The sequence below is a fragment of the Ursus americanus genome, chromosome 20, assembly GCF_024610735.1.
Source record: "Ursus americanus isolate L20-20 chromosome 20, mUrsAme1.1.p, whole genome shotgun sequence".
Taxonomy (NCBI): Eukaryota; Metazoa; Chordata; class Mammalia; order Carnivora; family Ursidae; genus Ursus; species Ursus americanus.
This window is the reverse complement of record NC_142146.1, coordinates 18,552,670-18,575,958: the sequence shown is the minus strand read 5'-3', so window position 1 is coordinate 18,575,958 and position 23,289 is coordinate 18,552,670. Positions and strand designations below refer to the sequence as shown.

The window sequence follows — 23,289 nt, the reverse complement described above, 5'->3', positions numbered from 1 at the left end:
CATCTAATAAATGTGTGTCTACAATGGTATTGTCTGTTTTACATTTGTAAGGTACTGAAAAGATAGTCCATACTGTATGTTTATTTACTTGCTGTGTAAGGAACACTTAACCTTTTTACACACAAAGCACTAATACTGACCTCCTTCAAAAATACCAAGAGTATGTACCTTGGTACAAATAACAGATTCATGAATTAAGTCAAACAAACTTAGATTTATATTTATGGACAATCTAAGGTTATGGATAAAAAAGAAGATACAAGACACAAAGAGAACCTCAACTGAACTGACCAATCATTCCAAATGAGGCGTGAAGATATGATCTACATGAATAACACAAGCAGGCTACTAGCAAGACTAAATTTTAATCTATTTTACAACCTAACAACCACAGGGGACCTTACTAGAAAGCTATCTTTAGTAAAAATGAATGGGATTATTTTATAATTACAGCAGTTTTAAAATGAGATATTATACACATTTTAATAACTACCTCATATGGTTAGAAAACAAGAGGGATTTTCCTTATACGCATTTATACTATCTTCTACTAAAGTCCAAGTGCAGTTTCAAATTATATTAAATTTCCTTTAATATTAACTATAATCATTTATGCAATGCTTAACAACATCAAATATAGTACATACCCTTTTTAGCAGCTACTGTTTTACTTGGAACTTTATCTGTTTGTTTCAGACCAAATGATGGTGAAAAAACAGAGGCAGAATCTTCTTCATTACTGTCAAACTTAGCTGAATCTAAAAATTACAAAGTTTTTCAGTAAAGAGATTCTATAAGGACTAATTAATAGTTAAACTTTGATGACTTCTCTTTAGCTAGATAATTGATCTTATGAATTTCTACTTTGTCATCATATAGTCCATAATAAACAGCTGAAAACAAAAAAATGTAACAATGTTATATGTTCAAAAATGTTAACTCTTGTAAAACAATATAGAAATGCAGAGTAATAAAAATTCTTAATAGTCCCAAATGTTCATCATTTAAAACATAACTGGCCAACTCAAAAATACTGATTTATTTTAAAATGGAATATTAGAAAGTTCTCACTGTGATTATTTTAGTATCTATACATCTAATGTTATTAACCATTTCAGGAATATCAGTAATAACGTTCAAATCTAAGAGAGTAGTAACTTCATCTTTTAAAAACCAATTTTAAATCATTCAAGGTCAATTTAAAAGGCAGGTAGGCTTACCTTCAGTCTACTTTTACACCCAATTAATCAATCAATTCCTCCCTCCACTTCTCCCCTCCCTTCGTCAAACCAGAACAGGGACTCTTAAACTGTCCACTTGGATGTGATAGTTTTATATAATGTTTTGACATGCTGTCAAAAATGCCTATCTATATGCACAGAACATATACCAGATCTCTGTCTGTCTGTATGTGAGTGTGTGTATATACAAGACAGTTACGTCTACACAAATTGTGTTGACCTTAAAAATTCCACACACAAAAATACAGGCAATAAAAAGTATATACCCCAATTAAATTTGCTTTTATGAAAGTTTTAGTCTTTTAGCTACTACAGATTAATACAAATCTGCATATTAGTCCCTTTATAGTTTTTAAAAAACTGTCACATATACATTCACATTGCCATGAAAATCAAATTTCATGTTTCAAAATTTTTTCTTTTTCTCTATTAAAACACTATACCCACGTCCATACACTTCATGCACACATCTACCTTTCCATCTAAATGATTCTATATTGCCTATTTTGACCAATTTGTTGGTACTCATCTCAGGAAAAACAAATAAACCTTATTACGTTGAGGGAAATGTAAAAAAGAAGTATTCTACTCATAAAAAAGTCCATAGCGATAATACAGTAAGCAACCAATGAAAAGACTGAATGAGCATACCATCTTCTGACTTCTGAGAGTATGAAGGAAATGAGAAGAGAGTCCCAAAATCTTGACTTTTTTTGTCATGTGAAGATTTTCTATTAGAAAGAAAAATCAAACCACCACATGATTTAAATATATGGTTTCAACCTTGGTAAATGATATATATAATATGGACTACGGGATTATAATTACAGTTCTCTCACTGGTCTTTGTTAAAGACAGGGCAACCAAACTTGATTTTTCTGTCTCATATACATAGGTGTGCATACATACACACACAGACACCAGAAAAGCCAATGCTTTAACGTAAGAGAATGGAAGTTGAGCAAAAATTAGAGCCATTCAAAATATCGCTACATTAAACTTTATGATTAATAGAACTGTTCCAGAATTCAGCATCAGTAAATTATTGCCAAAAACCTGAGGAGAAGGTCTGAATCTCTGTCAGAGTCATCAGTAATCCTATTTCTGATCCAGACTCCACATGATAAAACACTTCTTTATAGTAAAGACCTTCCTTTAAAAATCTGAAATAGCTGTTGGGATGAGCACTGGGTGTTATACGCAACTAACGAATCATTGAACACTACAACAAAAACTTATGATGTACTATTTGTTGGCTAACTGAACATAATAAAAAATTTTAAATAAATAAATAAATCTGAAATTGCTCACAAACTTCACATCCTACACATTAGTGTTTGATACTCTCTAGAGGCAAAAAAAAATAGTAATAATAAAAAATGAAAAATCAATCAAGGCCAAAGTTAGGGAAGAAAATTAAACCTCCCAGTTCTAAAGTTCTAGTAACTTCTCTGAACCATGTTGTCAGAGTATGTCCCATAGGCCTGCTACCTATTTTGATAAAGTTTTACTGGAACACAGCTATGCTTGTTCATTTACATACTGTTCATGGCTGCTTTCCTGCTACAATGGCAACACAGAGTAGTTGGAACAGAGACCATACAGCCTGTAAAGCCTGAAATATTTTCTATAGAGCCCTTTATGAGAAAACAAAAACTGCCAGTCCATGCTATAAGATATAGCAAAGTTCAGTAAACAGCTGCAATCTTTTTTTAAATATTTTTTATATTTTTTGTTTTTGTTTTATTATTTTTTTGTTTTGTTTTTGATGTAAAGTTCCATGATTCATTACTTGCGTATAACACCCAGTGCACCATGCAATACGTGCCCTCCTTAATACCCATCACCAGCCTATCCCATTCCCCCACCCCTCTCCCTCTGAATCCCTCAGTTTGTTTCCCAGAGTCCATAGTGTAAACAGCTGCAATCTTACCCAGATTTGTTCCTTTGTGAGGAGGACCTTACCTCGAGTGATGATAAATTCTGAGACAACAGCTTACTATGAGACCTTTGATAGATGTCTAAGTAACTAACTGCACCATATAACTGAACAGTAGTTGCTTCATTACTTACTCTGGAGTAGCTTTTGATTTGCCTGGTGAAAATGTATATTCATCTTTATCTAGGCCATCTGAAGGAACAAATTCATCTTCCCCATCATTTGTTATGGGAGATGCTTTAACTTTCAATTCCTCTAAATCATTATTGTCGTCGTCGTCATCAGCATCATCATCCTCTTCTTCTGAGAAATCAAATGTGTACTTAGGCCTTTCAGCTAGGAGAAAAATAAAAGTGAAGGTTAAACTCAAATTCAACTTCATCCACATGACATATTATGAATAATGCATTTGAAAAATATTCCAGCTATCGCTAACACATGAGAAAAAAAAAAGACAAGCATTCAGGAACAACAACAAAAAAAGAAGCCAACAACTTTGGCCTCAATTATTTTGATAATGTTAAGTGTTCATCTTGTTCTTCCCAGGAGGCAAATGGGGTAATGCTGCATATGGAAAGGAGAGCATAAACTAATGAGATTAATTATTAGGGTGCTGTTTGTCATACTTAACTCATAAATAGCAGGGAACTCATTGTATAAGTGACTACTAAGATTTCCCATTTCTACAATTACAAAAGACCAATTTCACTAGTCTTAGTGCTAAACTTTCTCTTAATCTCTTGCATAAAAACTTCTATCTTCTATTCACAGTAGTTTTACTATGAAATGACAGACAGTAATTCTTCAGATGAATGAGAAAAAAATAGATATAAACCCTAAGTATATTACTAAAACAATAATTTAATATAAAGCATAAAAGGTACAAACTATGGGGAAAGGCACATTGGTATAATGCAAGTAACTTTTTTAATTTCTAGCATATACTATGGAATAAAATTTTTAAAACACCTGGTTGCCATGTAATTTTATACTTCATTTTACATGTATGATAAAGCCTAATACAATTTTGAAGCATCTAATTTAATAAATTCATTTTCACATAACTTATTCATGTTAATTCAACTACATACCTATGCACATTAGGAAAAGAAAGTCAATCACTGGTGATTAGAGAACCAAAGAATTTAAGGCCTGACATATAATTTAAAAAGCATGTCCCAGAGGTAAAATAACCATAATATGGTATCATTCATTTTAAGTAAATTAGGACTTAGTAAAATCTGATAAGAATCTATAAAATAGGACACTCAATTTTTAAGTATTTGAAGACTTCAAATTAGTGAATATTTAGAAAAGATAAAACTGCATACTTAACAATATAGAATAACAAAATGGTATCTTCATCCTAACTCTAGCACTGCAGTTACATTTATTATGGGATGTGCATGGAATCAAACTCCTAAAGTCATAGGAGGAAATTTTTCATGGGGGGGAAAAAATGAAACAGAAACAAAATTACAAAGCACTTCTATTGATCTATCACTGTTTAGTGTTCTATCAAGGTATTATTCCTACCAAACATCTTCAAACTACGGAGGGAATGTAATCCAAACTTTCTAATAAAAATAAGAAAACTTGATTAACTTTAGAGCAATTTATGTCCAACTTTGCTAAAAACATTCTGTAAAGCAATTTTTTTTGTCTTTGAGAACTGTAACTTCTGCTATACTAACAATTTAGTACTTTAATAGCACTGACAATACTAATAATACTAACTTACATGAGTAATATTAACTTGGTCAAACTATAATATACAACAAAATAAATACAAAATGTATCAAAATACCAGCTGCTCTCCTAAGCAACGAATCTCTTGGAATAACCACAGGTTCTGTTTCTTCCAAGTCACTTTCTGACTTGGATTCATCATCTGACCAAGGATTCCGTTTCTTCACTTTCTTTGCACTGGATTTACCAGCTGATGTAGGTGTTTTTCTCACCCTGGTACCTAAAGACAAAACAACAACAATAAAATATGTATCAATACTTATACAAATATCATTAGTAAAAATACAACTGTTAATAATGAAAGGTTAATTATAAAATAACAAGTGTTCATGAAAATTGAGAAATTATATCAACTATTAGAAGAAAAAAAACACGGTTAAAAAAAATTAGTAATACCCTGTACGTATATGTATTTTCTCACAAAAAAACTTTGTAACAATTCCTCACCAGGCTCCTTTTTCTCCCTTTTGGGTTTGGGACCTTTATTTACAGGAGCTGAAGGGATCAACGCCTCTTCTCCAGTACCCTCTACCGGTGTTCCACTGAATTCTTCATCATATTCTACTTTTACTGCTGTGGTATCAAGATCACCCTACACAGTAAACAAACAAACAACAAGAAGTAAGAATAAAAATTAACACCATACATTTTAGAGATACACCTCCAGCTATAGATCACTTCTTCATATCAGATAAGTAAAAAAATAATAAAATGTGATTCTACTGAGGTTCAAACAGAGGACAGTGATCAGACCATATTTTACTTTATCTATAGCAAATGATACTGCTTACCATGCTAATATTCTGATACACTCTATGAGATGACAGCTACTTAAAAGCAACCGTAAAAAATAAGAAGGCCCCTTTTGATTAGCAAAGGGACTTTCAAACCAATAGCAAAACACACCAAAGGGTACGGGCAAAAGAAGTTCCTATAGTTCAGGCCTCTACATACTAGAAAACATCAGATTACTGAAGGAAGATAAGCAACAATTGCCATGCACTGCTAGGCATTAGTCAAAGTCTCCCTACCCTAAGATTATTAAAAGACAGAGAAAGACACAATGACAAGTCACTGTAATACAAATACAAATAACAAATATGGAGGGAGGTGTAAAAGTAACCCGTGGGGAGAAGTGAGCAACTCTGCCCAGAGAAGGGTCAGGGAAGAGTCCATGGAGAAGGAGCCTTTCTAATTAGGTTTTGAAGAATCACGTATGTTTGCTAGGTGAGGCAAGGGAAGGAAGAAGAGCATCCCAGGCAAAAGACACAGAGGCACGATCGCCACGTTGTATTTACGGAATTACAAATAGTCGGCTAGGATTCAAGGAAAGGCAAAGAGGAATAAGTAGCCACACAGAAACATAGGGAGGCATGCAGTTGCTACATCACTGAATACCAGAATCTGTGTGTAGTCATTGGGGTGTCACTGAAACCTTTTAAGCATTTGTGCAATAATCAGACTTATATTTGGAAATATCACTTGGGTAGTAAGAGACTAGAGAGAGATGAATGAAGTGGGAAAAAGTACACATGGTAAGATCACTAGAGATAGGAAGACTAAGAAGAACACTTTCATCAAAGAAAATTTATGGAATTCTAAAACAGTATCAATGGGTACAAAGATAAGAGGGTGGATTTTGGAATTGCTTCACAGGCAGTCAGTAGGATTTAGTTACTGATTAAATGAGCAAGTCTCAGGTTTTGGAGTTGTTAGTGATGGCTGATAAGGCACAGAGGTAGAAGAGGTCTTGAAATCAGGATAATGGGCTCAGCTTCAGATATGTGAAGTTTGAGGGGCTTTGGGCATTCAGGTGGCTTTATTACCCTGGCACTCCTGAAAACGTTACAGCTTAGGGACATAGATTTAAGAGTCACCAGTGTGAGTGAAAAAAGCTCTGGGCATAGATGAGGTTACTTGAGACCATGTAAGGTAAAAAGAAGAGTGCTAAGAACAAACACCAACTGAAAAGGAGAGAAGTCATTTCCTAAGGAGGAACCTGTGTATGGTAGGAAGCTAGGTAAGAGGGAAATAGTATAGATGTCAGTTTATCAGAACAGAAGAGAGCGATCTCTCTGGTATCAGAATGTTCCTATGCTTTCAAATATTTGTTCAGTATAGAGAACTCTCCAACCTCTCACTCCAACTCTGAGGCTCATTTCCCAAGCTCTAATTAGACTACTGGACATATCTACATATCCCCTGGGTTCTAAAATCAACCTGCCGAGAAAAATCTGCCTCTCTCTTTCAGACCAGCATGCCTCCTCTTTCCTCAACTCTAAACAGCCCTCTCGGTGTTTCCTTCTTCTGGCTAACTCTTGCCCAAGCTGCTGGAGGGTAGGTAAGTCCCATACGTTTAAATCCTCAACAGCACCAGTCAATGCCAATGACATAAGAGGTGCCTGGTAATTTTTTTTAACTAAAAGCAATAACAAATAAATAGTAAAAATAGCTTACTTTGAAAACCATACAGTCCCTTTTCTGATTATGAGACTTCTTAAATTGGTCATAATGTAGAACTAAAGTTTCATTTTTAAGCTGATACACTTTTTTGGTTGTTGCTCCATGATTTTAAGGTAGAATGCTGCTGAATAGAGTATTTCTACCTCTCATTTTCAAAACAGAATCAACTAAGTAACTCTTCACGTATATGTGGATCCCTGACTTAACGTTTTCTTTCTGTGGACCAACTGCTCTCATAGAGCAAATGACTTCCTATCACAGTGAAATATATTAGAAAGAAAGCATGACTTAAGCACACAGTAAAATTAAAATACATATATACATCATTATGAAGATGGAATCTACCAACGAGCTAAAACATACCTTTTTCTTCTTCAGCAACTTTTTGCTGGCATCTGCCTTCATAGCAGTAATTTCAGGAACTATTCTTCTTCCATAAGGTGAGGGCATTGTCTCTTCCAATTGAAGTTTCTTCACCTTAGGTTTGCCAACTTTACCTTTTATTGCTTTTCCAGCCATTCCGGCCAGAATATCCTCTCGTTCTTGCGCTTCCACTTTCTGAAGTATAATTATAAAGGGAGCAAGGGGAAGAGGGTGGGAGCATAAACAACTCATCAGAAAAGATAATCACTACTGCAAAAGAAATTAAAACTAGTATCAATTAAGGAATAAACCTTTCCTTTCAAATGATCTAATCTAAAATAAATGTTAAAAAAAAAACACACACACACAATAAATCTAAGTCAAAAGACCTGGGTTGTAGACCCAAGTCTGTCTAACTAGCTTCTCATTTGTAAAACAAGGGGGAAATAACTAAACGACCTATATGGTCCCTTCTAACTCTAAGATCCTATGGTATGCTGGGCAATTTTAGATAAAGTTTACATGTTCTACCTTTCTCTACATTAAAAAAAAAACAGAATTCTACCTGGAGAAAACTAAATTATAAAAAAAAAATATTAAAATTGCTGTTGTAAGCCTAAAGACACTATCCTTTTACTTTGTAAAAATCAACATACCTACAATCATATATATTTTGTTCTTATTTCTTTAGGGGAAAAGAGACTGAGTCAATGAGCTATTTTGAAGTCAGTTAAGAAAATTTAACTGAAAGAAAGTATCAAGATGCAATTTATTCTAAACTCCAACTCTGTATGTTTTTACATCCATCTACACCAGACAGATCGTTTCTTTGTAACTTCACATGGCTAGAAGTTTAATCCTAATGTGGCTTATAAACACACTGACCTTTACAGAATTAAAAGAAACTGAAATAATAAAGAAGAATTTTCATTCTTATTTCATAAACATTACTTTTCCAAATATATTTTAATGGAGACTTAACCTACATCCAGTTCTTCAACAAATGCTGCTAAGTCTTCTTTCCAAAGATCTGAAGGAGATTTTCTTTTAAGATCATTGACCTCTCGCCCCTATAATAAGAAAGTAGTATAATTTAAACATTCAGTAACTTAATAATTTATACAGGGTAAATCAAAATACTTCTTTTTGGAAAAAATAAAGAAATGGATAATACTGAAATAGTTTCAAATTATTTAACCCACAAAAGTTCATACTTTTGAATCTCTCTGTTTAATCAGTTCTTCAACTTTTTCTTTAGTAAGAGACCACAGAGACATATTTAAAATATAATTAAAATCGGGGCCTGAAGGAGTTCCTGAATCAGAGGAACTATCATCATGCTGGTTTTGTGTTTCTTCCTCTTCTGCTGCCTGTAAAAAATAATAAACTTTATATTAAAGTCCTGTATCAAATCAATGCCGAATTTTACTGAATATTGAGTTAAAAATTCCACAAATGCTATACTCTTAATACTCTATCTTAAGGGTGGTTGGGGTTCTTTTAGATTATCTGCAGGATTATCTATAAAAATGTATTTCCTGTAAAAAGTTTTCTAAAAACACAACAGTAAGTCTTCAAAAGGAATGGGTATATTCACTCCCCATTTATCTAGGAATCTGATGAAAAATTAACTGCTTTGCCCAGGCACTAAGTCATGAGATAAGAAGATACCACATATCTTGAAATTAATAGAGTGGTACTAATGTTTTATCACTGCATCTTGTCAGACTTTTATATTGATAAGCAAATGAACAATTTGAAATCCAAAATAAGTATACTTATGGAGAATGTTTTACAGTTGTAATATAAATATGCTAAGGTACAGTCACTCGTTAAGTATGGTTTCTTAATAAAAATTCTCTAAAGCAAGAATACTCATGCATGAAGAGAAAGTTCAATTAAGAATAGCTGGTAAGTTAGAGAAAGAATTGAGGGGTATTCTAAAATTTTATTTATAAGGTCTTTTTTCACAGGAAAGATTACAATAAAAAAATCTTCTTATGCTAGTATTAAATTTCAAAATCCAGTGAATTTAATAGAAGTTATTATAGGTGACATCACCTCTAAGATTTTTAAAATTACAACAGCCATTAAATAAAACTGCATTTAAATTATTTAAGGCACTCAGATATTTAAAAATGACTGAGTTAACCGTGACACTCCATGAAACAAAAAGTTCACTTTTGGTAACCAAAAAAGAAAAAAAATTGTTTTCAATTTAGTTTAAAATTATCAGTAAAATAATGTATATATATACAAAGTAAAGTTTAGTGTACTTTAGAAGGGATAAAAATAAAAATTGCAAAGCAACATGCTTCATTACATAAACAAAACTATGAATTCAATTAAGCAACAATAGCCAAATAAATGCTGTTGCTGAGTTGATCAATGACTAATAAGTACCTAGGCAAATAGTACTTGCAACAAATTAATAAATTCTACCATTTTTAAAAATTCTTCATGAAACAGTGTGTTTCTTTGGAATATTTAAATTGTTACAGTACTATTAAAATATTATTAAGGTGTCATAAAATCCTGTTTAGATCCATACTTTAGAACTCTACTTGCTCTAGGTTTTGATGACACCCAAAGTACTAATTAACACTCAATGAATATATGTGTATTATCATTGTTAACATGAAGATAACTAAGCATATTTTCAGAAATCAAGAAAAATAAACTTTTCAAGTTCCAATGACAGAATTCTATTATGTTTAAAAAAAAAAACTCTAATCTCATAATTATCTGCTTTATAATTCTCTCCTCTCCAACTCTATACAATAGGACACTCTTATAAGAGCAGCTCCTTTTGTTACCTTAACCCCCAAAGTGAACACATGGCCAAGATGCTGAGAAAATTTTGATGGTGACAATAAAATTATTGAAACCAACCGCTAGGTTTTACCCATGAAGTCTACTTCCACTGGAAGGGCATCCTCAAACCCTACATACCTTTACCTTTTAAAACTAAGCATTAAATTTACTAGCTTACTAGTTAATATTTTTTAAGATATAGTTTAAACCAACAATCATACAGAAGGGCAAGCAGTATATAAACCATATCTGGGATTCAAAAATGCAGTAAAATACGTTGAAAGGAAAGCAAAGTGCTTGGATCATCTTAATTTTGAATACTCCCCATCTTATCCTACCCCATTTTCCCCAAACAATAAATAAGCCTATTATCTTAATATGTAATTGCTAAGTATATAATTTATTCCAATTTTACTCGCTCTAATATCTGGCATTCTACTGACTATTCAAAATTTCAAAAAGTTTGAATAATATAAACCAAAGCAGCATGTCAATACAGTTGATAAAAAATACGGAAAACATTGTGGGTTGAGAATTCATAATGTAAGGAAGTTTGAAATTTCAGTTTAAGTTATGTCATATAATCATAACTGCATTTTTTAAGGATAACATCAGTATCATATATACACTACATTCCAATTAAGTAAAAAATTAGTCATTTCCATAATTTTCTTCCTTTTGTACATCTGTGTTCTCAATCACAATGCTGTATTGCCTTTTTAAATTTTTCTTTTAATTATACACAACGGCAAGAAACTAATTCTTGAGAAGAATCTCAAAGTTTCAATATTCCATTCACTTAATACTAGTACTTTATGATCTGAAATGGACAATTTAATTAATAAAACATCAGACTTTTAATCTGAAGTTGCAGGGTTTAAATCTCTAGTCAAAGATCTAAGCACAGGGTAGAGCACATACTTGGTGCTCAATAAACACTATAATATTGAACATGTTGTCTCTAGTCTTCCCAGCATAAACCGAAAACAGACCAAGTGAATGGTGACGGGATACCATACTATGACCACAGACCAGTGTGAAATGATTTATGTGCTACCAGTGTAGTTCCCAGATAGTACACATGCACCTCACAAAAACCACCACCACAAACAACTAACACCCTTTAATGGCAGGCTCAGAAAAAAGGCCAAGGAGACTGAGCTACCTTCTCACACCTGGAGTCATTTCTCCAGGCCCTGGTTGAGTCACACTGGCAAAGTGCTTTGTGGTGGGTGTGCACTGCAAATTCCTGTACTGTATCTGTTCTGTGGATAAACAGAAGACTTCAGTCTCCGAACAGACAACTCGGCACCTTTATAGCAGTACTAAATTTAAAATTTAGGGACTGGGTTTTTTGTTTGTTTTGGAATTTGCTTTTAAAAGCTTCTCTGAATGTCTTGTTCTGCAAATGATTACCTTTTCTTGTGCTTCTTTCCAGGCTTTCACTGGGTCAGATTCATAACCTCTCTGGACTAACATTTGAATCAAATCTTTCTTTGACCTATTCTCTATGTGAGGGAAAAATAAAGTTAGGATCAAGAAAAGAGATTCAATTTGTATTTGTTTATATTCTACTGATAAAAATGTCTTCTATTAATAAAGATTTTTTTCCATTTTAACTAATGCTTAAATTTTTAAAGGTTGCATCTTACCTATAGTAATTTTTCCTTGTATCTTCTCTAAAATGAAACGGGCTTGATTGTTAAGCTTTGTAGACTCTGCTCCCAACATTCCTACAAGCCACTCCTTACGTAAACCATAATAACTTAATCGTAAATCAAAGAATTCTTTCAAAATGTCTTGCACGGTTTCATACTTCTTGAGACATCCCATATGATCAAAGAGTACCTAAGAAAAACAAAGTTTCTGAAGATGACATAAATCTGTACTGGTATTTTTAACTTGTATGACATCTACAGTATTCAATATAACACACTTAAATGAACACACACCATCCCTAAAAGCTGTTAAACAGAACCAAAACTATTAAGTACCTTTCAGTAAATACTCTTTTGGTGACTCCAAGAAACTGATAAATTCTCAAAACTATGAAAATATTTAAAATAATTTTGAAAATAAAAATAGGTCCTTTAAAACATGTTCTAATTAAAAATGGCTATAAAACTAAGAAATTTTTTTTCAAACTAAAAACATTCTAAGTTTACAAATGTTAAATTTTAAAGTTCTCTCTCCCTCATATACTCAATAGATGTGTACTTGTCTCTTTTTGTTTATAATTATGCTATAATTCATTCAAACTTTCTCAATTTGGAGGAAAATTTTACTTCTTCTCTATCCTTTTTCTCCTTTTTTCTATCTGTCTTTCTTAACAGATGATGGCAGTTTGTCTCAGCCACCGTGCTACTGGATTTTTTCTTTATGTCTATAAAGCTAATTTGGAATGGAAGGAGGGTAATCACACATGTTCACTTTCTACCTTTCTCTCCAATTATATACAAACACAAATATACAAGTTTAATAAAGCAGATCAGAATTATGGGGAGATAAGTACTCCACAATTAAAATGCTTACAGAGACAGGCGTAAGGAACATGAAAATCCTGCACCAATCACTCCTGTAACTTTCAGTCAGTGTGTATATCCCATGTGCTCAGGCCCAGATGCACAAATGGAGAGTTGGGATTAAGGGTAGTGGATACTGTAGTGGATAATAATCTAAAGGAATGCACCTTTAGATTCTTCATCAAATATATAGGGGGAAAACCATTCAGACTTACTACAGCCACAACCATCATGAAACCAATTATAAAAATTCTACTTATGGCATGGAAGAAGCATTAAGTGAATAGTAAATCTAATCAATTACCATGGAATTACAAGTAAGAGTAGTCTGAAGTTTAAAAACTTTGTGCAATCCAGCAGCTTCTGCTTGTGCTAGCTTCTCTTCAGTCATTTTCACCACAAATTTCACAGTTGTATCAGTATGATATTCTTTATAATCAGAAATTAATGCCGGTGTTTTATCTGTTCCATTTAGCATAGGTTCTAAAACCTGTTCTTTGTATACCTATAAAAGATTTAAAAATAAGTAATCTTTTCCTGACACACACTCATGTTCTCATACTACAAGTCATGCAATTTTTAGATATTCCCAACTCTGATGGGTTTTTCTTTTTGAAAAACCTCCCTATCATCTGCCCAGACACTACAGAGGACAATATATGGGGCTCTCAATGGTGAAAGAAGATATACAACATAATGGTTCTGATTTGCTCATACACCAAAGGGCAAGGAAAAGGCCGAGAGTATGAAGAGGATCACATCAACTACATCTGACAGGAGATGACATGCATACTTTTAGATCTGTAACAGCTGATACTGACATGAATTTCTTGACCATATTTATGAGGGTTCCAAGCTGGCTTAAGTCACTCTACATTTAGAGAAATTAAACTTTTAAATTACTATTTGAATATTCAAAGCACAAATTTAATTGGATGGGTCAAAAATGTATATAGGAATTTTTAACACTATACTTACAATGACGAATCATATTCTTACCAGAAAGCACTGCACTGCCCTCCTGACAGGCAGCTAAAATACGTCTACTAACCTGTGTCCAAGTTCTAACTGGAAGCTCTGTAATCTCTACTGTGTTTCTATCCACCACAAATATTTCACCACTGACAGCATACTGGTTTTGACCAAGCTCTTGGATGGTTCCTTTGAAGTTTTTGTAGTTCGGAAGCTGCAGAGGAAAATAAAAATAACTTAAGGCCCTGACTTCTCTCCTAACTGCCAGTATAATATTTGAATGCCCCTTAATCTATGGTCTACTGCTACTAACAGATTAACATGACTGAAACTCAATTCCTCATCCTTAATAATCCATCTCCAAATAATCACTTAATCTTGAATTCATAGCTTCTGTTAATATAATCTCAGCATCTCCCAATCTCAAAACCTTAGCTTTGGGCACCTGGGTGGCTAGTCTGTTAAGTGTCTGCCTTCAGCTCAGGTCATGATCTCAGAGTCCTGGGATACCACCCAGCCTCAGGCTCCCTGCTCAGTGGGCAGTCTGCTTCTCCCTCTCCTCTGCTCCTCCCCCCTGCTCTTGCACACACTCTCTCTGTCTCAAATAATCTTTAAAAAAAAAAAAAAAAGCCTTAGCATCATCTTTCCTAGTCTCTTTAGAATATCTTTAGAATATTTTTTTCAACCTATTGCCTCTATACCTCCTTCTCCCCTAGATTAATAATCCTTTAAAATCTAACTCCTTGGATGTTATATTGAAAGCCTTCCACAGTCTGGGCCCAATCTTTCTAAATTTTTTCCAATAATTTGCCTTCCAGACCACTACTCTTCTTCCATACCCTGTTCGATTTTGAATATTCTTACATATATATGTATATGTATCTATATACACATATAAGTATCTATCCATATATATATATACATACTAAGCACATGAAAAGCATGTATTGACCAAATAGATTGTCTTAACATTCTAAAATATATCTGAAAGAATTAAAACACTATAATCATAAAGCATTCTATGCTTCTATTAGAAATATTTTAAAGTACTTTAAAGTATTTAAGGAGAAAAACAGATTTTAAATCACACAATGTTTTATTTTAAAATATAAGAATGGAATAAAACTTGGAGAGAAATACAGAAAAATATGAAGTTTGTTTCCATATGCTGGTTTTAGTATTTTTTCCTCTTTGCTTATTTATATTTTCTACAATGCACACTACCATTTTTGTAATACAAATACACTTTAAGTGTATCATGATAAAGGGAAATTTCCAGATGATATTAAATCACATAGAAAAGGGGAGGACACTTATTTGAGAAGTTTTTCTTGGAGGGAGTTTGGGGCAAAAACAAGCACAGTGGAGGACATAAGGGCAAAAATTTTTAAAAATGGGGATACATTAAAATATATACAATGTGTTTTTAAGATTCCTTACAACTCTAATATGACTTAGTTTGAGAACAAAAACAAATTGCATATAATTTTGTCATAAAAACATTATTCTCTATATCATTTAGATATTTGAAAACCTGAAATATGAGCTATTTTTAATTTTCAGTACAGTTTTTCCCCATAATCCTTATCTACAGGCTTTTTCCAAAGCTTATATCTTTTACTATAAGCTCATATCAAATTACACACTAATAAGGTCTTTATTTGTCTGCAATATGTTCCAAAATGCAAATGGTTCCATTAACTTTTCTAAAATGACTGGACTTTGTAGTTCATACATTATAATTTGTTAAATAAACAATATAAGCAATAAGTTCTAAATAATTACCATAGGATGAGGATCCAAGCCATCTAGCATTCGTCTGACATTGTTCACAATTTCCCTAGCATCATAGTTGGGTAGTTTACAAGCCCATCCAGTACCAATGCCCTCAGCACCATTTATTAAAACCATGGGAATAATAGGAATATACCACTCAGGCTCAACACGTTGATTATCATCATAAAGGAATTTAAGCAGGTTGTCATCCACAGCAGGAAAAAGCAGTCTTGATAAAGAGCTAATGAAAAGAAAAAAATATGGAAAAATGTCCTGTTTTAGGAAATAAAACTTTCTAGATAATTAAAAACTTTACATTTCAAAAATTAAGAAAAATGCTTTTTTAAAATTTTGATTACATGTACTTAACAATACAGTTTACCTAAACTTACACCAGAAAGCTACAGAAATAAAATAAGCACAAAAGGCAGAAAGCCAGAATAAAACAGCCCTATTTTACTTATGCGCTTACTTACTAGCCCACCTAATTTCTTAGTATTGATAAATCATGTTTTATGGATTTCCTCTTATACTGACTAAACCCTAAAACCCTTCTTCAGCCTAAAAAGTAAAGTTGGACCAGAAAAAAATCGTTACATTAATTAGGACTGGTTTCACTAATAACTCACAAGCACTGAGATCGACAAACTTCATTCTATTTGCAATCAAATAATTTAGAACATTTACCCTCAAAAGAGTACCCAATCATCTCTCCATATTTATAATTCTATTAAACATTTAGTTAGTTCCAATATACTTCAAATAGAACTTTATACCACTGTATCAGCAAACTGTTACCTTAACATTGTGAAAATATAACGAGGGCTTGCAGCATCTTTGCCACCATGAAGCCGAGTTCCAAACTGACCAATAGGCTGAAGCAAGTTAATGTTGTTGCTTCCCACAAAGTTCTGAGCCAAATTCACAATCGTCATCATCAATGCTTGCTATAGCATAGAAACAGAATATAACATTAATATTCTAAATTTTCTATACATATTCTCTAATTTTTATTAAAATCCAAATTCTTGATTCTCTTACATTTCCAGAGAACTTATAAAAGAAAAAATACTTTATTATGCTTAATTATCATTCTTCATGCCAGTAAGTATAGTTTTGAACTGATTACAATCTTAATGCTTACTTCTCCATGATGATAAGCAGACATTTCCGCAACAGATCCAGCCAACTGGGCAACTTTTACTTCACGTTTATCATTCCTCTTGAAACAGGTAAATAAAACTTTTCGTTGTCCTGGTTTAAAACCTATTTTTTAAAAAGAACAACACTCTTTTAAAAATATTACTCCAGATATAGTTGAAATGTTTCTTTTAATGACAACAATGTACTATATATTCAAGAGAAAAAAAGCAAAGATATAGTTTGCTTTTGAAAAATAACTAAAATTGTTACTTGAGATTCTGTAACACAGTAAGTACAGAGTAACATGTTTTTATACCATCTCAGCCTATTCCAAAAGTAAGGTGCCAGGTAAAAGACCACCCCTTCCGGTCTTAAAGAAATGCTCAATGGCACCAAATCCCTTTCACAGGAGTTGCCGAGTTCCCAAACATTCATACACCCAAAATGTCTGGTTGTAACTCAAGTAGTATAACCATCAATGAGCCTAAAAAGTATATTATTAGAGTATCCCAAATCAGAAAACCCTTATAAAGAAGAGATGGGTTGTGACAGTTAAGAATGCAGGCTTTAGAATCTCACTGATCTGTACACTCTTCTCAACTTGGCCATTTACTATTTGACTTTTTGCAAATTACTAAACCAATAGTCTCAGCGTCCTCATCAGTGTAAGAGAAATAATTACCTTCCTAACAGGGTGATCATAAGGATTACATGAGATAATGCAAGCAAAGCATTCTGCTTCCTTATCATTCTTCTTGCTCTAGGCCAATGAGCACAGTAATAAACTTTTCAGTATATGCTAGCTATCATCATCATCGTGGGCTCAGAGCATGGTAGAAACAAGATGACAAAATATGGCCACTTTCCTTGAGAATTTTATAATCTAATTGAGGAGGCAAAATTGACACAAGTAAAATAAGAGGCACACAATATTGGAATAGAAGTTTAGGCATCTGAAACCAATTTAGACTGCAATTGTTAGAGAAGATTTCATAGAAAGGATGTAACTTAAAGCTGAATTAGATGGATGGATAGAACCATCTGCTATTAGCTAAAAACGCAAGTAACACAAAGATCAACCTGCTAAAAATTATAAAACAAAAATTAAATATTTCTAGATAGAAGACAAAAATCTGCTCTATCGGATAACAGTTTCTAAATATTTTTTTGGCAAGTTTAATAAGTTAGGTTTGGGGTACCAAGGTATATAAAGTGTTTTTAAAATTTAGTCTCAGGTAACTATTTTCAAATTTATAAAAATCCCATTTTATTTTATATTTTTTAAAGTCTGCAATGAACCTGGGGCAAAACTTTTAAGAACTGGCTTTAAGGTTAATTTTCCTGAAAAGCTTAAAAAAGAGCTTAAGGGATTCAAATTAAGAAATAGGAAAGATTTCAGTCCTACCAAAGGATCTCAAAAACGAATTCAGAATTTTAAATTTTATTATAAGAATGGCTTAGAGTACATGAAATTAACATATACTCAATAACTATATACAAAAGTGAGAGAGATTTTAAAACAAAAGCTACTTACCATCAACAAGAGATGGTATAGATCTTTCATTGTCTGAGTTTGAGAAGAGAATCAATTCCTTGTTGATGAAATCATTGTAAGTCAAATGCTTTGTTGCTGTACCATACAAAAATTGCTAAGAGAAAAGTTACATAGCAACATTGTCATTATTCCTGCATGAATTTTAGTCTCTTCCCCCAGACCACCACTCTTTATGACTAACCTCTGGTAAGCCATGTAACCTACGCTGTCTCCGGTCTTCCATGAAATTTGTTAACCATTCTTTTCTGTCATCAATCTTCTTTTTACTGAATGCCTGAAAGATTCCAGGTAACAATTTCACACATTAAAAATTAAATGAATTTCATTATACGATTAAAATTTATAAAGGCAAAGAACTAATTATTAATTTTTCAGAAATTGAGTTTTTTTTCCCCAATAGGCTTTTGCCAAAAATAAACTTGAACAGAAGTCTTTCAATTAAAGAACTTTGAAAGCAGAGCATAATCTGTGTGTGAGACTAGGGTAAAGAAATGCTAAGATTAACTAGTTTGGGCAGCAGAGTTCAAAAGAGACTTACAGAAAACCAAGACTAGGAAGAAAGGTATGACAGCAAGGGGGATGGATATCTGGAAAAAATTTTTTTAATTAACTTGATTACCAAGGTAATGGCAGCATCATCTTCGGGACCAGCATATCTAAACAAGATGCGGTGCCTTTCCATATCAGCAAAATATTCCTTTGCTTCTTTGGCTGTACTGGTACCCAACCCTGCACAATTTAAAAAATAAAATTGGAAAAAATCCAGACAGAGATGACAAATACTATATGAGCTCACATGTAGAATCTAAAAAGTTGAACTCATAAAAGGAAAGTAAAATGGTAGTTGTCAGGGACTGGGGAGAGGGGGAAATGGGGAAATGCCAATCAAAGAGTACAAACTTTAAATTGTAAGGTGAATAAGTTCTGAGGATTTAATGTATAGCATGGTGCTTACAGTTAATAATACTATACTGTATACTTGAAAATTGCTGAGAGAGCTCTTAAACGTTCCCTCCATACACACAAAAAATTAACTATGTGAGGTGATGGATATGTTAATTAACTTGTGGTAATCAGTTTACAACATATACATATATCAAATCATGTTGTACACTTTAGATATGTGTAATTTTGTCAATTCTTCAAAAAAGCTGAAAAAATTTACATGAATTATGAACATTAATGGCTGTTTAAAACCATTAGGTGAAAAGCTGATGGATCAAGCTGGCAACAACTGTACCAACAGATCAATTTTAATAGACAAAGAAAAATCAGACATTACACGCTTCCTGATGTAAATATACAATACCACCTGTTAAATGTTTTTGCCACATAAATCTAACCCAAATCTGTATCAAGCCTCCAATTTAACTATCACTTAACAGAAAATAAGAGACAGAGGAACATACTATGTATTTAATGAAATTACAGGGATAATCAGCAAAATGCAGAATGTGGAAAATCATACAGGACAAACAGTCCAACTTTTGAACAAATAAACTGCAAGGAAGAAAATATGAAAAGAGAAACGATATATTAAGATTTAACAGATTTAGGGGCGCCTGGGTGGCACAGCGGTTAAGCGTCTGCCTTCGGCTCAGTGCGTGATCCCGGCGTTATGGGATCGAGCCCCACATCAGGCTCTTCCACTATGAGCCTGCTTCTTCCTCTCCCACTCCCCCTGTTTGTATTCCCTCTCTCACTGGCTGTCTCTATCTCTGTCGAATAAATAAATAAAATCTTTAAAAAAAAAAAAAAAGATTTAACAGATTTATCAAACGAAATGCAATGTGTGGATCTTGACTGGATCCAGATTCAAAACAAAACAAATTTTTATTATAATCAGGAGAATTTTAACACTGACTGAATATTTAAGATTAAAGAAAGGTATGATAATGAAATTATGAACATTTCTTAAACATTCTTTTAGAGATACATACTAAAGTGTTATGGAACTACTATAAAATCTAGAAGTTATTTCAAATTAATAGGGAGGAGATGAGAAGAGTTTTGATAAACAGGATTGGTAGTGAAATGGTGATTATTAGAGTGCATGGGAAGCCCATCATACCACTCTCTCTACTTCTATAAAATTTTCCAGAAAATTTTTAAAAATCAGCCTTAGCTCTTTTTGTAGTCTAAAACAAACTTTCAAAATATTTTATAATGATCTTAAAAATATATTTATGTCAGTGGTAACTTCGCAAAATTTAAGTATTTTACAATACAAACCTTTGTAGTATTTTATTTTCCAGGCTTTCTGGTTTTCTATATGTTTTTTCCATTCATCAAATTCAGGAATACTATAGAAGGAAAGTTCCTGCTTATTTTTGCTAGCCTTAAATTAAAAAAAAAAAAATTAGTTTTCTGCTATTAAGACAACAGTATAAAAATATATTAATCTAAATAGTACCTTTACAATAGGAGTAATGAACTCTTCAAGAAAACCATGCTTCAAAAGTGATGGCCAATTGTGATGGATGAAATTAATAAGCAGGCCTTTTATGTGAGAACCATCTTGATCCTAAATAAATGTTAGTAAAGAGTGCTATAATAATTTTATAAAACATATTTATATAACCAAATTTTAAAATGTATGAATGTAGCACAGGCAAAATTCCATTCAAATTTTGGAACTGCACTTTACAAATCAGTAAAGATTATCCTTTAGAAGAACATAGTAAAGAATTTTTTCTTAAAATTCAAATAATGAATATAGCTAGTGATAGACTAAATCTTTCTGTCATTACAAAATGTACTGTCATTATGTTTTCTATAGATATCACTAAAAGAATGATTTAAGGATGGAAATACATAAAACATGGTTACAATTCACTGAACAAGGGAAGGAGTAATCCATGAAGTAAAGGTATTCACAAGTCTTATCTTGATATAGAAACTACTAAATTTCTGCTTGAAACTACACAGCAGCTTTTTCAGTGGAAGATTTTCTCTACAAATGCTTTCATTTAGAGTACATGAGAGACATGCAGTTGGCTGCATATGAAATTCTTCCCTTTTGGTTTTCCAGTTCTTTCCTAATTATTGCCATTTTACTATTCAAGTCCTAGTTTTTGCAAATTCCAAATTATGCCATCATATACAAACATTATCCATCACCCTATTGATTAATCTTTGTTGCTTATAAATTTCATCATTTCCTGTCAACTTATAGGTAGGCTTCAACCCCATAATACTACCATGCGTTCTACTCTTTTCCTATTTATTGCATTTAAAAACATTTTTAAAATAACCAAAAAGACAGTTGCCCAATAAGTCAGATAATATAAAATGCACCTCACACAAACAGCGCCATTGAATGTTTTCTACTCCCCCCCTTTGGTGTACAGTTATTTTCCCTTTTACTTTCTTGGAGCAAGTCTCATAAAAACAAATATCAAAAGGGCACTCTGAAAAAGATAAGTTTTAAATATGTGGCAACCTTTAAACCAACCTGATCAGTCATAATCATAATTTTCCCATAGCGTAAAGTTTTCAGAGATTCTGCATCATCATAACTTTTCTTGTACTGTAGACCAACTATTTTAATAATATTGTTTATTTCTGCATTTTCCATGATCTGTGCAAAAAGAAAAATAATTCAAAGTATGTTAAAAGTGTTGAGGGGTGCCTGGCTGGATTAGTAGGTAGGGTATGCGACTGTTGATCTCAGGGTTGTAAATTCAACCCCCACATTGTAGAAAGTACTTAAAAATTTAAAAAATTTTTTTAAGTGTTGAAACATATAAAAAGTGAGCCAGAATTTACTTTTAAAAATTCAACAATTTTAATAAAGTATGAAAATGTCATATGTATGTGGAGATATGAGAAAGAGAGAGAGAAAGATACCTGTTTATGAGAAGCTTCCCGTACATTAAGAATTTTTCCCCTAAGTGGGAAGACTCCATATCTGTCTCGCCCAATCACACCTAATCCAGACACAGCCAACGATTTGGCAGAGTCGCCCTCTGTTAGTATCAGTGTACACTCCAGGGAATGTTTGCCACCTGAGAGATATTAAAAATGACATATACTCCAAATTCTTTAATTTTACCAATGAGAAAAATGAAGCCAGAAAAATAATCACAATGATGACAGTAAAAAACTATAAGAGTAACATTATGCTCAGCATAGTTTAAATGTTAAGTAAAATTTACTGAATTCCTATACCCTGAAAACTGGTAATATGTGGTACATATGGCAATTTTAATGAAGTAAAATTATACTCCGAGCATAAAACTGTATGCTCTATATGTGAAAGATGAATATTTTCTATAACTATATAAATAAAAAATCAAAATGTTGAAAAAAAAATCTGAATCTTACCAGCATCATTAGCGTCATCCAGTTTGGGAATACCTTTGATTTTACTATACTTCACTGATGAACACTTCTTGTTCAGCTGAGTCTGAGCCTTAAATTTCACCCAATTCAGAATACTTTCTACAATGCCACAGTTAGAAGCCTAAAAATCAAAGAATAATGATATACAATCAAGCCAGAAGTTCATACACTTAGCTAAAATTAATGTAATACTTGGAATCTGTGCAGTTATATTGAGAAACACTAATGGTGATCATAATAAAAATGATATACACTAGCAAATTTTACTCTAAAGCTAACTCAGGCAGCTACACACAATAACTATTGTACAGAACACAAACAGATGACTACAGGGCAACTTACTGAAACATGAAAAAAAAACTCTACTATAATAACCCCAAGAAAAATACACATAGCTTTCATTACAAG

General features: G+C 32.7%; 1 protein-coding gene across 3 annotated transcripts in view; it reads right to left on the bottom strand.

The window, feature by feature from the left end:
• Positions 1-23,289, bottom strand: part of TOP2B (DNA topoisomerase II beta) — a 58,387-nt gene that overhangs the window by 5,349 nt on the left and 29,749 nt on the right. For all 3 annotated transcript variants that reach the window (XM_045791631.2, XM_045791632.2, XM_045791633.2), the window contains exons 11-33: positions 22,864-23,002; positions 22,387-22,544; positions 21,992-22,117; positions 20,951-21,061; positions 20,770-20,875; positions 19,157-19,266; positions 18,719-18,811; positions 18,517-18,631; positions 16,984-17,105; positions 16,638-16,786; positions 15,849-16,080; positions 14,143-14,277; positions 13,396-13,596; positions 12,222-12,417; positions 11,986-12,077; positions 8,970-9,125; positions 8,742-8,825; positions 7,756-7,950; positions 5,377-5,521; positions 4,988-5,149; positions 3,315-3,516; positions 1,893-1,972; positions 648-758 (exon numbers count right to left, since the gene is read on the bottom strand). In XM_045791631.2, the coding sequence (XP_045647587.1) occupies positions 648-758; positions 1,893-1,972; positions 3,315-3,516; positions 4,988-5,149; positions 5,377-5,521; positions 7,756-7,950; positions 8,742-8,825; positions 8,970-9,125; positions 11,986-12,077; positions 12,222-12,417; positions 13,396-13,596; positions 14,143-14,277; positions 15,849-16,080; positions 16,638-16,786; positions 16,984-17,105; positions 18,517-18,631; positions 18,719-18,811; positions 19,157-19,266; positions 20,770-20,875; positions 20,951-21,061; positions 21,992-22,117; positions 22,387-22,544; positions 22,864-23,002 (3,220 nt within the window). The remainder of the gene's footprint in view (positions 1-647; positions 759-1,892; positions 1,973-3,314; positions 3,517-4,987; positions 5,150-5,376; positions 5,522-7,755; positions 7,951-8,741; positions 8,826-8,969; positions 9,126-11,985; positions 12,078-12,221; positions 12,418-13,395; positions 13,597-14,142; positions 14,278-15,848; positions 16,081-16,637; positions 16,787-16,983; positions 17,106-18,516; positions 18,632-18,718; positions 18,812-19,156; positions 19,267-20,769; positions 20,876-20,950; positions 21,062-21,991; positions 22,118-22,386; positions 22,545-22,863; positions 23,003-23,289) is intronic.